The following is a 14318-nucleotide window of genomic DNA, read 5'->3' on the forward strand; positions in this document are numbered from 1 at the left end:
CTCTGCTGTGACCATACATAACTCAAACATGGAGGAGAAGCATAATGCCAGCATTAAGGGCTTATTCAGACGAACGTAGAATACGTCCGTGTGACGGCCGTTAGAACAACGGCCGTCACATGGACGCATGTATTTCAATGGGGCTGTTCAAACGGCCGTTGTTTCAATGGACCGTGTGAAGGGTCCGTTGAAACATAGAAACGTCGTATTTTCTTGTCAATGATCCCTCCATAGACTCAAGTCTATGAGGATCCGTGAAAACAGGACCCGCACAGGGGCAACTCGGACAGGAAAAATGGCCCTTTTTCACGTCTGAGTTTCCCCACGTTCATGTGAATAAGCCCTAAGACATAACACATAGATGTAGGTGAAAATATTTTTCCCTTGAGCTTAGATGGTGCCCATTGTTTTCATTTAGGCCAAGCACACCATCCTTCAAGTCATAGGGGTTCTTAATTAACCAATTCCTGCTCCTTGACGTACTATTAGGTCATGATAATTATGTGCAGCGTTAGCGCTCCATGACCTATTAGTACGTCACGGGAGGATCGCCCATTTCGGCTGTCCTCCCGTCACATACAGGAGCTGTGACAGCTGCTGTCCCTTATCAGTCTTTATTATTTAAAAAAATAAAAATAAACTATACATAATTGGTATTGCCACGTCCGTAATGGCCTGTACTACAAAAGTATTTCATTATTTATCCTGCGCGGTGAACGCCATAAAAGAAAATTATAATAAACCATACCAGAATCGCTATTTTTTGGTCACTTCAACTCCCAAAAAATGAAATAAAAAGAGATCAAAAACTCGCATGTACCTAAAAATTGTATTGACCAGAGCGACAAACTTCGTTACGCAAAAAACAAGTCCTCGCACGGCTTTCTTGATGGAACAATAAAAAAGTTATGGCTCTTAGAATATGGCAACACAAAAAGTAAATGATTTTTTATAAAAATTATTTTATTGTGCAAACGCCATGAGACATAAAAAAAACCTATAAACATAAGCTATCGCCTTAATTGTATCGCCCCGCAGAATTAAGTAAATATGTCATTTATAGTGCACGGTCACCACTGTAAAAAAAAAGGAATAAAAAACAATAGTTGAATAGCTGTTTTTAGTCACCACGCCTCGTAAAAAATAGGATAAAAACTGATCAAAAAGTTGCATGCACCCCATGAAAACTGCAATGAATTCCTCTAGGGGTCTAGTTTCCAAAATGGGGTCACTTTTAAGGGGGTTTCCCCTGTGCTGGTACCTCAGAAGCTCTGCAAATCCAACATTGCGCCCATAAACCAATCCAGCAAAATCTACATGCCAAATAGCGCTCCTGCCTTTCTGAGCCCTGCCGTTTGTCCAACTAGCAATTTATGACCACATATAAGGTATTGCGGTAATCAGGAGAAATTGTTTTACAAATGTTGGGGTGCTTTTTCTCCTTTATTCCTTGTAAAAATTAAAAAGTTGTACCTTTTATCGGAAAAATTAGATTTTCAATTGCACAGCCTAATTCCACAAAATGCAGCAAACAACCTGTGGGATCCAAATGCCCACTATACCCCTCGATAAGTTCCTTGAGGGGTGTAGTTTGCCAAATAGGGTCACTTTTGGGGGGTTTCCACTGTTTTGGCACCACAAGAGCTCTTCAAACCGGACATGGTGCCTAATAAAAAGGAGACCTCAAAATCCACGACGTGCTCCTTTGCTTCGGAGGCCGGTGTTTCAGTCCATTACCTCACTAGGGCCCCATGTGGGATATTTCTCAAAACTGCAGAATCTGGGCAATAAATTATAAGTTGCGTTTCTCTGGTAAAACCACCTTAGCATAGGCCATCAATGTGTGATCCATGGGGGGGGGGGGGATATTCAGGACCCTTAGTATCAGCAGAACAAAGGGGCTATGGTGCACGTAGATGAGCTGTCATAGAAAATGTGACATTCTTCCAATAGGTTTGTTGCAGGAGAATATTGTTCCCATCCAGACACTCTGTCTTATGACCACATAAAATATACCTGGTAAATAGATATAGTATATACTGATATTATTCAGTGGTGTTGACCCTTTGAGGAGGCAGTATGCTCAGAAGCCATTTGGTCATAGATTCTTATCTACTGCCTTATTAGCATTACAATGGACCTCAGTACAGGAAGGAGCCATTGTAAACTGGATGTAGAGACAGCTGAGTATACTGGGAATAGATTTACCTATACTGTACAGATGCACATTGGAAGGTGTATGGGTGGTCATAAGGCGGAGTCAATGGAATGGGTGGGTTCAACCCAGGGATAGGAACATATAGGTCATGGGAAGTTCTTGGTGCGGGCTCTTTCCTGCCAGCCCTGGACGCTCAGCACTTAAAGAGGCTCTGTCACCAGATTTTGCAACCCCTATCTGCTATTGCAGCAGATCGGCGCTGCAATGTAGATTACAGTAACGTTTCTATTTTTAAAAAACGAGCATTTTTGGCCAAGTTATGACCATTTTTGTAGTTATGCAAATGAGGCTTGCAAAAGTCCAAGTGGGCGTGTTTAAAGTAAAAGTCCAACTGGGCGTGTATTATGTGCGTACATCGGGGCGTTTTTACTACTTTTACTAGCTGGGCGTTCTGACGAGAAGTATCATCCACTTCTCTTCAGAACGCCCAGCTTCTGGCAGTGCAGACACACAGCGTGTTCTCGAGAGATCACGCTGTGACGTCACTCACTTCCTGCCCCAGGTCCTGCATCGTGTCGGACGAGCGAGGACACATCGGCACCAGAGGCTACAGTTGATTCTGCAGCAGCATCGGCGTTTGCAGGTAAGTCGATGTAGCTACTTACCTGCAAACGCTGATGCTGCTGCAGAATCAACTGTAGCCTCTGGTGCCGATGTGGCCGACACGATGCAGGACCTGGGGCAGGAAGTGAGTGACGTCACAGCGTGATCTCTCGAGAACACGCTGTGTGTCTGCACTGCCAGAAGCTGGGCGTTCTGAAGAGAAGTGGATGATACTTCTCGTCAGAACGCCCAGCTAGTAAAAGTAGTAAAAACGCCCCGATGTACGCACATAATACACGCCCACTTGGACTTTTACTTTAAACACGCCCACTTGGACTTTTGCAAGCCTCATTTGCATAAATACAAAAATGGTCATAACTTGGCCAAAAATGCTCGTTTTTTAAAAATAAAAACGTTACTGTAATCTACATTGCAGTGCCTATCTGCTGCAATAGCAGATAGGGGTTGCAAAATCTGGTGACAGAGCCTCTCTAACATCAGGAGCAAGCTAAGTTATATTATATGTGTGCTTTCTGTGTATGTATATAAGTATAATTATATTACAGCAGACTTTATATGTGTATATAGAGATATTCTAGGAATCTTATGTGGATTATAGATGAGTAGATATATATATATATATGCTCTTTAAGCATGAGTCTCTATATGTACATGTACTAATGGTCAGGCGCTGTATGTGGCTTTGGTTATAGTTGTAGTACCAGGAGACCGTATAGGGTTGGGACCTGGATTTATATTATATATACATACACATTACTAGTCACATGCGCAAAGTGTCCAGGGAAGGTAGGAACAGAGGCAGCTGTGTGTGGTTGTGTTGTCTATGTAATGTATTGTATCTTGATGTAGTGTATATTGGTTTGTCACGTCTATGTTATGAGTAAAGTATTTTTATATATTTAAGTATCTGCGAGGGTTGTATGTTATTCCTGTGGTGTGTGAAGGACTGGAGTGTGTGCACATTGTGAACAATACAAAGTAAGCGGACTATATAGGAAACAGAGGTAACGGACTAGGAACGGAGAAAAGGGAGATAATACAGATAGTCAATTGCCCCCTTTAACAAGGTTTATATGAAATACAGAATAAACTACTTATATTCAAGTAGTCATTTTCTGGTCCATGCCCTGTTTATTTGTTCAACTTCATTGATACAATCCAGTGTTTCATACAACCGAGAACACTCAGGTCTCATTGACACAGATGAAGCATGAAGAAGGATCTCCAAAAAAGAGGCCTCATCGTTCTCTGTTTGTATAAAACACTGGATTGTATCAATAAAGTTGAACGATTAAATGGGGGGGGGGGGGCATGGTCCTCAAAAATGACTATTGGAATGTAAGAAGTTTATTCTTTATTTTATATAAACCTATTAGAAACCTGTCACATATTATATGGAAGTATATGAACTGGAGCTGGTGTGGCTCCGTATGAGGCTGAGGGACAGTCATACAGTGGCGGCATATAGTGAGGTGCGCTACCTTTACTATTTGAACGAATATGCGGCTAGGCCTGGTACTGCAGCTCAGACAAAAATGAATGCGCCTGGAAAAAGGGGTTGGACTCCTAAATATAGGCAATCAATTTATTTTCCTGAAAAAACAACAACTTTAAAGCAATCTACTTACCCTTTGTAATGCATCAGATTTGTTCCCTAAACCTACCCTTACTTGCTATGAACAGTATAACAGCTAGGGAGGCACCTAGGTGCCCAATAAAGATCTGGAATCTCGACCACCTGGCCCCATTTTCCGATCACCACCCTGCTTTATTATTTTTCCCCAAATTAAAATCTAACTTTTATCTAATGTATTTTTTTGTCACTGATACTTCTGTTTGTAAAAACTATTCACTATCTGTACGTTATAATGAATAACTGAAAGTGAAGAAACCAGCGTTTCCCACAAAGAGAAAAAAGATGCTGGATATAGTATGCACATAATATATACAACAACATACAAAGGAAATATAAAATATTGATATGTATGTTGGATAAAGTCAATTGGTGTATGAACATATACATACCTAACATAGGAGTGTTATCAGAATTTGGTAACATGTTGTGTAGAATCAGCAGAAGCACAGAAAATCCTAAGATGACATTGATTTTGAAGCCAAGTCTTTCCCCATATGACGTAATGAACATGGCGGCGAAGTCGAGGAAAACCAGGAAGCAAGCTGGAATAATGAGGTTAATAATGTAGATGACGGGGGCTCTTTTTACTGTGACCTAACAAGCGGGAAAATTTTTTATTAAAAAAGGGAATAAGTAGCGTATATACTGAGAATTTTCCGCTACGGATTTAGTTGCGGAAAATCCGCAGCATGATACAGTAGCAGTAAAGTGAATGAGATTTAAACAAATCTCATCCACACACTGCAAAAATGCTGAGCGTGTGGATGAGCACAAGCTGCAGCGGTCACATGGGATGAAACGTCATCCCAGGAGGCCGGCCTGGTGGATGGCAGAGGGAAGCGGCAGAGTGAAGCGGCACCATGGCTAGGTATGTATGAAACTTTTTTTTTTAAGTGCAGCTTTCCGCAGCAGAATCCCCTGCGGTGCCCAGGGCGGATACGCTGTGTGCTTTTACGCAGCGTATCTGCCCTGTGTGAACATAGCCTAAAAGTGATGCCAGTTCTACAAAAATAATTCAACTTATGAAAATGTTTCATGGCCATATGCAACAACTCATGGAGGAAATCTTCTCTATAAACCTGTTTACTGTGATCATAATGTTCCATAATTCATCTTTCACCATCTTTTGCAGCCAGCTTTTTTTCTTAAGATGACCAAACATGTGAGAGAAAAGTCGGCTGTACCGACAATCTAATGTGGATGGTGGCCTGCTGACTGTCGCCCAAAGGCAGATGTCGGGGAAAAGAAGGATTGGGCATGTTGAATTTCAACATGCCCAATCCTTAGTTTACGCGGATGATAAGCCACTACCAGAAGTGCCTGGCAGCAGGTTATTTACCTCCCCACTGAAATAAACATGCACAAAATGGCTGAATCTGCATGTTTATGGCTGAGATAGCTCATGTATATGGCCAGCTTAAGTATCTTCTACGACCCCATACTCTGAGGACGATGTGCCTCTCCCACCCCTGCCCCACTTTCACATTTTCCTTACTAACCCACCGTATTCTTACCCTTCTGAGAACATTTCCCTAGTAAGACAAGCTGCAGAAAAAATGACCTTCTTCATCATTACAATAGGTAGCAAAATCCAGAACTTGGGCTGACACGGATACAATTCCTAGTTTAAAACTATGAAAAAGAACTCATTACTCTACCAACCACATTATTAGGGTAGACTTTACACATCTTTCTTCCTCCCCTGCATCCAGTGGCGGATCTTCATAAGGGCGGTTCGGGCGACCGCATGGGACCGAAGGCTCCTAGGGGGCCCATGGCCCATAACATTTATGGGCCCGGCGGCACAGGCCCCTTCATGCCTGATGCCGTCGCTAGCACCGGAGGGGTCCCCAATGCTAGCAACAGCCACATTCACTTGTATCTGCGTCCTCAGGACGCAGATACAAATGAAGACTATAGGCTGCAGGCCAAGTTAGGCCTGCAGCCTATAAAGCGCTGGGAAGACTCCCTGCGCATGCCGGCATGATGACGTCACTGCATCACGCTGATCTGCGTAAGCGTCCCGCCCACAAGGCTGTGTGGCACTATATACAAGGGAAGGGCTGTGTGGCACTATATACAAGGAGGGGGGCTGTGTGGCACTCTATACAAGGGGGGCTGTGTGGCACTATATACAAGATAGAGGTCTGTGTGGCACTGTATACAAGGGAAGAGCTGTGTGGCACTATATACAAGGAGGGGGGCTGTGTGGCACTCTATACAAGGGGGGCTGTGTGGCACTATATACATGGAGGGGGGCTGTGTGGCACTATATACAAGGGGGGGCTGTGTGGCACTATTTACAAGGGGGGCGTTGTGTGGCACTATTTACAAGAGGAGGGCTGTGTGGCACTATTTACAAGAGGAGGGCTGTGTGGCACTATGTACAAGGGGGGCTGTGTGGCACTATATACAAGGAGGGGGGCTGTGTGGCGCTATCTATAGGGGGCTGTGTGTGGCGCTACCTACAGGGAGTCTGTGTGGTGCTATCTACAAGGGGGCTGAGTGGCGCTATCTTTAGGGTGGCTGTGTGTGGCGCTATCTACAGGTGGGCTGTATGTGGCGCTACCTACAGGGGGGTATGTGGTGCTCTCTACAGGGGGCGGGCTGTGTGGCGCTATCTAAAGGTAGGGCCGTGTGTGATGCTGTCTACAGGAGGATGGGTGTGGCGCTATCTATATGGGTGTGTGTGTGGTGCTATCTACAGAGGCTGTGTTTGGCGCTATCTAAAGGGGGTGTGATGCTGTCTACAGGGGGATGGGTGTGGCGCTATCTATATGGGTGTGTGTGTGTGTCGCTATCTACAGGGGGCTGTCCACAGGGGGCTGTGTGTATGTGGTGCTTTACTTTACAGTGTTTGACACAATTATATTCAGGCGCACAGTATGTGGCACCATGATTATTTTACCTTTGTTTATAGGTGTGGAAATGTTGGATAAGTGAAGAGATGAAGACATCAGAGTGGCAAATTCTGAAGAAATGGGTCATGGCCGGGAGAAGTCGTCATGAAGTTTGGACCGGATGGAGAAGAAAAGAGGAAAAAAAAGCTACTCGAATCTGAGACGTCGTCACCTGTGCGTCACTGGATTTATAGAGAATCTGTTACCGTGCCATAACTATTATTAACTCCACCTTTTTGTGCAAGCATTGACAAATGGGTTTTACCATTCCCCATGTCAGTAGGATGTGTCCCTGCACAGTGTGATACTGTCAGCGATGGATGGAGACTGTCAGTATGTAGGGACACAGGAGAAGGGGAGCCCAAGTTTGCGTAACAGCCCAGGGCCTATGGTCTACTTAATCCGCCACTGCCTGCATCTAGGATTTCCATGAAAGCGACTTTCAAAAGTTATCAACTATGTGTTCTGCCCTCTATAAAATGTCCTGGTTTTATAATGATACCGCCCTGTGGTGTTATCTAGATTTTTAATTAACTCCTCACCTCATAAATGACTTGACTGAAGCCGTCATTCAAGAAACCGTATGTAAGGTTTTGCACTGTGATTTCTACCAGGATCCAGTCTCCTTTACCAACAAATACTTCTTGAGAGTTTTTATTGACTTCATAGGAGTTGGCTCTAGGCACCATGATCATATTTTTAACTGTGGGTATATAACATCTTGGGATAGTTACATAAAGATCACAAAATCATAACATATGGAAGCGGATTTCAGGTATAACCCCTATTCACTTCTCGTGCACTTACTCTAATGTAAAATATATCTGACATCATTGCCATGAAAATTTGCTGGAGATGGTAACAAGGATGTAAGGGGAATAAACAGAGATGTGAAGGATAACAGCTGGATCCTGCATGTCACCGAAACGGTCAGTCCCGAGGACCTGACAGATTCAGGTTTCAGCGCAAGATATGGCTTCTATGTATCCAGGATACATAGAAGCTGTATCTCAAAAAGTAAAAATTATTTTTAACCCCTTAACGACCAAGGACGAAAATGAACGTCATGGTCGGCTGCTAGTTCCCGCACCATGACGTTCATTTTCGTCCGCATTTCAAACTGTCACTCTGTGTAAACACAGAGTGACAGACCCGCGCTGACAGCTGTCCTAGACAGCTGAAACATCAGTCTCGCCGGACAGCGGACCATCGCCGCTGATTTCGGCAGTTAACCCCTTAAGTGCGACGACGGATTGCCGTCGCCGCATTTAAGTGGTTTGAAGCACATCGGCAGCCCCCACTAAGTGATCGTGGGGGCTACCGATGCTTGTCACGGCAATCGGAGGTCAGATAATGACCTCCGGGTTGCCATGTACGGAAGCCTCGGAGGAACAGCCTCCGGCCGTTCCTCCTCTGCTTCCTGTCAGTGTGACAGTCACGTCACAATGACAGTTAGAGTACATCACACTACGTGTGTAGTGTAATGTACTCTAGCAGCGATCAAAGCTGCAAGACTAAGTGTCCCCTAGTGGGACAAGTTAAAAAGGTAAAAAAAAGTAATAAAAATGTTTTCAAAAAAGTGTAAAAATAAAAGTTATAAGTTCTATAAACACTAAATGCTTTTTTTCCCTTTAATAAGACTTTTATTATAGAAAAAAAATGAACACGTTAAAAAAGTACACATATTTGGTATCACCGCGTTCGTAACGAACCCAACTATAAAACTATAATGTTATTTTTCCCGCACGATGAACACCCCAAAAAAAATCAATAAAAAACTACGACAGAATCGCAATTTTTTTGGTCACCACCGCTCCCTAAATAAAGAATAAAAAGTGATCAAAAAGTCGCATGTACCCGAAAATAGTACCAATAAAAACTTCTATCCGTCCCGCAAAAAACAAGCCCTTACACAGCTTTTTTGACTAAAGAATTAAAAAATTACGGCTCTCAGAATATGGCGACACAGAATTTTTTTTTTTTATAAATAAGTCATTTTATTGTGCAAACGCTAAAAAAAAGGACCAAACCTATATACATATGGTATCGCCGTAATCGTACCAACTCACAGAATAAAGTAAAAATGTCATTTATAGCGTACGGTGAGCGCCGCAAAAAGAAAACCTAAAAAAACGGTGTCAGAATTCCTGTTTTTTGCTCAGGATTGCAAAAAAATTGAATAAAAAGTGATCAAAAAAAATCGCATGTACCCCAAAATAGTACCAATGAAAACGACAGATTGTCCCGCAACAAATAAGCCCTCACACCGCTCTATTGATGGAAAAATAAAGAAGTTATGGCTCTTGGAAAGCGGGGAGTGAAAATCTAAAATAAGAAGGCAAAAAATGGATCAGTCCTGAAAGGGTTAATTCATTTCTAATGAAAAAACGTATGACCCCATGTGGGGTATTTCCGTACTCGGGAGAAATTGCTTTATAAAAAATGGTTGTTTTTTTCCTCCTTTATTCCTTGTGAAAATGAGAAAATGCAACATTTTAGTGGAAAAAAATGTTGATATTAATTTTCGCGCCCTAATTCCAGTAAACTCTGCAAAAGACCCGTGGGGTGTAAATGCTCACTATACCCCTAGAAAAATTCCTTGAAGGTTTTTCCAAAATGGGGTCACTTTTGGTGGGTTTCCACTGTTTTGGTCCCTCCAGTGCATTGCAAATGCGACATGGCACCGAAAACCATTCCAGCAAAATCATAAATCCAAATGGCGCTCCTTCCCTTCTGAGCCCTGCTGTTGGTCCAAACAGCAGTTTATTACCACATATGGGGTATTGTCGTAATCGGGAGACATTTCTTTACAAATGTTGGGGTGCATTTTCTTCGTTATTCCTTGTAAATAATAAAAATTTCTATGTTGTTTTAGAAAAAAAGTACATTTTAATTTTTACAGACTAATTCCAATATATTTAGCAAAAAACCTGTGTGGTCAAAATGCTAACTATACCCCTAGATAAATACCTTAAGGGGTCTAGTTTTCTAAATGGGGTCGTTTATGGGGAGTTACTATCGTTCTGGCAGCTCAAAGCCTCTCCAAATGTACAGTGGGGCCTAAAACATTTTCAAGCAAAATATGAGTCCTGAAAGCCTCCGGGTGCTCCCTTCCTTTTGGGTCCTGCCGTGTGTCCAGGCAGCGCATTAGGGCCACAATGTTGGTATTTTTGAAAACAGGAGAAACAGGGTGATAGATTTTGTGGTGTGTTTCTTCATTCTCATGGTCGCCTTACAAAGAAATTGGTCTTCAAACTGATACTTTTATGAAAAAAAGTGAATTATTTTTTTTTCACCTGCTATGTATTAAATTTAGCAAAAAACTGTGGGGTCAAAATACTTACTATACCCTTAGGTAAATACCTTAAGGGGTCTAGTTTTCTAAATGGGGTCATTTGTGGGGGTTTCCATCACTCTGAGACCTATGAGCCTCTGAAAACCTGGTTTGGTGCAGGAAAACAAAATGTACTTCAAAATTTATAAAATTATTATTCAATTTGTAAGTCCTCTAAATTGCTGAAAATGTATTTTATTTTTTAAAAAGTGCTGCCAAAATAGAGTAAAGAGATAGAAATATATATTTAATTAAAAAAATTGTACAGTATGTGTGTACATATGTGACATATTGCAGTTAAAAATAGGGGAAAATGGTAATTTTTACAAAATTTCTTCCATTTTTCTATTTTTTTATTAATTTCCGCAAATCGTATCAGTCTACTTTTACCACTAAAATAAAGTACAACATGTGATGAAAAAACAATGTTATAATTACTTGGATATTCAAAACTTTCACAGAGTTATTCTCTGATAAAGTCAGACATACCAGATTTAACAAATCTGGCTTGGTCATTAAGGTACAAACATGCCCGGTCATTAAGGGGTTAATAAAAAGAAAGTTGCACAAAACACTAAAATACACGGTTATATACCTGTATAAACATACGAACCAAATGTCAACCTGCAGGTCTGCTTATCAAAGGGGAACTTATACAAGTCCAAGTTACATGTGCTAATAACCCGCAATGGCATGGAGTTGCTTATTTTTCCATTATTATTTAGGTTATAATACAAAATCACTGGGGATTTCCGATCGTCTTCAGTCCTGTAAAACAGTATATGTTATATCTCTGTCCATATACACTAATCCGTACATTGTATAAGGTAAAAAAATGATCTGCTGAAACTGGAAAATGTATGGAATGGTTTTAAGGTTTACCTGATGTTTTACATACAATTTACAATATATGGCAGTAGATCTGCCAAATACCTAATGAAACTTCTATGCCCCATATTTTCAAGCCAGCAGATCTTCCTGCTCTCTAGCTGCAGTCTGTGTAGAGCTTCCAATGCTCACGCTCCACCTCTTTGGCTTCTGTAGTTACTGTAAAGGCTCCTTTACTTGCGTTAAAAAAAATATTTACAATAAATCTTCACCAAGTAGAGCCCACTAAATGACCCAACTCCAACAGTGCATTTAACTATATACAGATGTATTGTGTTTATTATAATTTATTTAAAGTGTATCTAACTTTTCAAAACGAGCTGTCATATGTGTGTACATGAGGAATAACACTATTTCTGGCCATTATATGACTTGTATTCTGCATTATTTAGCAGTTATCCCCTCTGCAGGCTCTAGCTCTAATTCCTAGTTTTCTTTGAGCTAGCGGGCGGAGCCTAATGATTATCATGTCTTCTCTACACTGCACATATAGAAGAGGAGAATCCTGCTCACTTGTCTCTATCAATCACACATATATAAAAGATGCGGCTGCATGAAGGACATTAGTCAGCAGTACAGACCAGTGTAGCTGAGAATGAAGTACTGGGCTGACATATAACTCTTACCAGAAGCTGCAGCACATCTGTGTGTCTCTCACTTTGCTTCTGATTCCCCTTTCCTCTCCATAGACTTATATGGGCAGTATTTCTGTCTCTCTTCATTCTGCTCCTGCTCACCCCTCCCCTCTCCGTAGACTTCTATGGGCAACATGTCTGTCTCCTCCCAGCTCCTGCTCCCTCCTTCCCCCTCCATAGACTTCTAAGGGCAGCAGTGTCTCTGACTCCACCTGCTTCCTCCTCCTGTTCCTCTCCCCTCTGCATAGACTTCTATGATCAGGCTGTGAGACCCCCCCCCACACTTCCTGCAGACCGTCTCTCGTCTCTTCTGCTCTGTAACTAGAGATGGATTTTGCTTAACAGGGGATGGACAGCAGATTAAAGAAAGGGAGACACCTAGTGGCAGTAACTTCACACAGCATTTGCATGGATAAAACAACTGAAATGTAACAATACGTAAATTACAATGTTGATTTATATCAACGCGCCCCGATTTAGTGTTTGGTTGGATAAAGGGTGCAGATGTCTCAAGGACAGTTGGTGGTGAGGGCACCATGTTGTCCTTGTTCAGATTCAGATGTACATTGCCTGACTTACATTTCATATATGTATAAATCTGGTTTCCAAAAGTAATCACTGGGAACAAAGAGGCTCTCAATTCCGCAAAAGTCATCTGGGAGCCAGGACAGAAATTCATTTTGCCAAGACTGAAATATGGGAAATAATAGCTGATTAAACCATTAATACCATGCTGTATAAAAATTTAAATGCGCAAAACAGCCAAGTTCCTTAGATAACAAACAATGTTTTGTGTAGGCTGATAATGCAGTCATGTGTTACTCTCTTCGCCCTGATCCCTCTACTTGCTAATATACAGACAGTAAAAGAGGAGGCAGATGGAAGGGAATAAAAGTCCTCTTACACGACCTGACAGCACGTTGATTTGCGCTCGTTTGCTCCTGTCACAAGTGGCTATGTACGGGGACGAGGGCTTGTTACTCCGATCGCTCGTCCCCATACATTATTATCATGTCGGCAGAGCGTCTCCCTGTTTACACACCAAGATGTGCCGCTGACAACGATAATATTTCAGTTTTCTAAAACGATACGATCAGCAGATGAACGAGCGTTTGCTTGTTCATCTGTGATCGCTGCCCTGTTCACACGGGGCAATAATCGGGAACATTTGCCCGATAATTAGCCAGTGTAAAAGGGCCTTAACACATGATTGCAGGTTCAGACTACACACAGGATTTATTTGTAGTCTGTAAACATGGAGACACATAGGTCTGCAAAGCAGCTGTACACACAAAACGGTAGGATACAGTTGGTCAAGACTATTTGCAAAGTTGCTTTATTTTTATTTATCCAAGATGCATTAAAGTAATAAAGACCATTTGTTGCAAAAGTTTATATGTGAACATAGCAGTACTGAGAAAATAGGCAGGAGTATAAAGGACTACTATATTTAGGGTGTTGCCTTGTGGTTGGCACTGCATGGATGTATACTTTGGCTGGCAATGTATAGGAGGGAATGAAGCAATGATGTTTTGAGGGCCCGTTCAGACACTGTACGTGAGGCATTGTGGCTAGAACTATATAAAGGGTACTGTAGTTGCCCATTATTAGGTACACTGTGGCTGGCACTGTATGAAGGCATTGAGGCTGGCATTGTTATGACGGAAGACACTGGAATACACACATCAACTGCTGCGGAACCTTGTGTTAAAGACGATGAGGGCGATTAACTCAATCAGCGACTGGTAACATTAAGGGGTACAGATGTAGCAGTTGTAATGGCCCTGGAGCCTGAGGGGGGTCCAATGTCCCATCTGTAATGGTGTGGGGGAGAGTTCCCACCCTTAAAGGGGGCTTTGCTTATTTATAAAGTACAGGCTGGACCCGGCAGAATGCCATAGGGGGAGGCCACCATGATCAGGGATGTTAGGAAGGGAAGGAGTTAAGGAGTTAGGGGTGTGGTTAGGAGGGGGCGGATGTGAGGGGGGGCGAGGTCAGTTTACTTAAGGGTAGGAGAGGGAAAGGCGTCGCCATCTTTAGTAACAGCACAGGGAAGCTTGCAGCAGCACAGGGAAGCTGGTGATTTTTAGTTAACAGCACAGGGAAGATTGCAGCAGCACAGGGAAGTTTGTCCAGTACTTTA

General features: G+C 42.3%; 1 protein-coding gene across 1 annotated transcript in view; it reads right to left on the reverse strand.

Annotated features, from left to right (window-relative positions):
• LOC142660735 (5-hydroxytryptamine receptor 3A-like) overlaps nt 1-14318 on the reverse strand; it is a 30482-nt gene that overhangs the window by 1399 nt on the left and 14765 nt on the right. Inside the window, exons 7-10 of the mRNA XM_075837554.1 lie at nt 12755-12864; nt 11248-11420; nt 7861-8021; nt 4808-5012 (exon numbers count right to left, since the gene is read on the reverse strand). Coding sequence (XP_075693669.1) covers nt 4808-5012; nt 7861-8021; nt 11248-11420; nt 12755-12864 — 649 coding nt within the window. The remainder of the gene's footprint in view (nt 1-4807; nt 5013-7860; nt 8022-11247; nt 11421-12754; nt 12865-14318) is intronic.

Source organism: Rhinoderma darwinii, chromosome 9 (genome assembly GCF_050947455.1).
Source record: "Rhinoderma darwinii isolate aRhiDar2 chromosome 9, aRhiDar2.hap1, whole genome shotgun sequence".
NCBI classification, from domain to species: domain Eukaryota; kingdom Metazoa; phylum Chordata; class Amphibia; order Anura; family Rhinodermatidae; genus Rhinoderma; species Rhinoderma darwinii.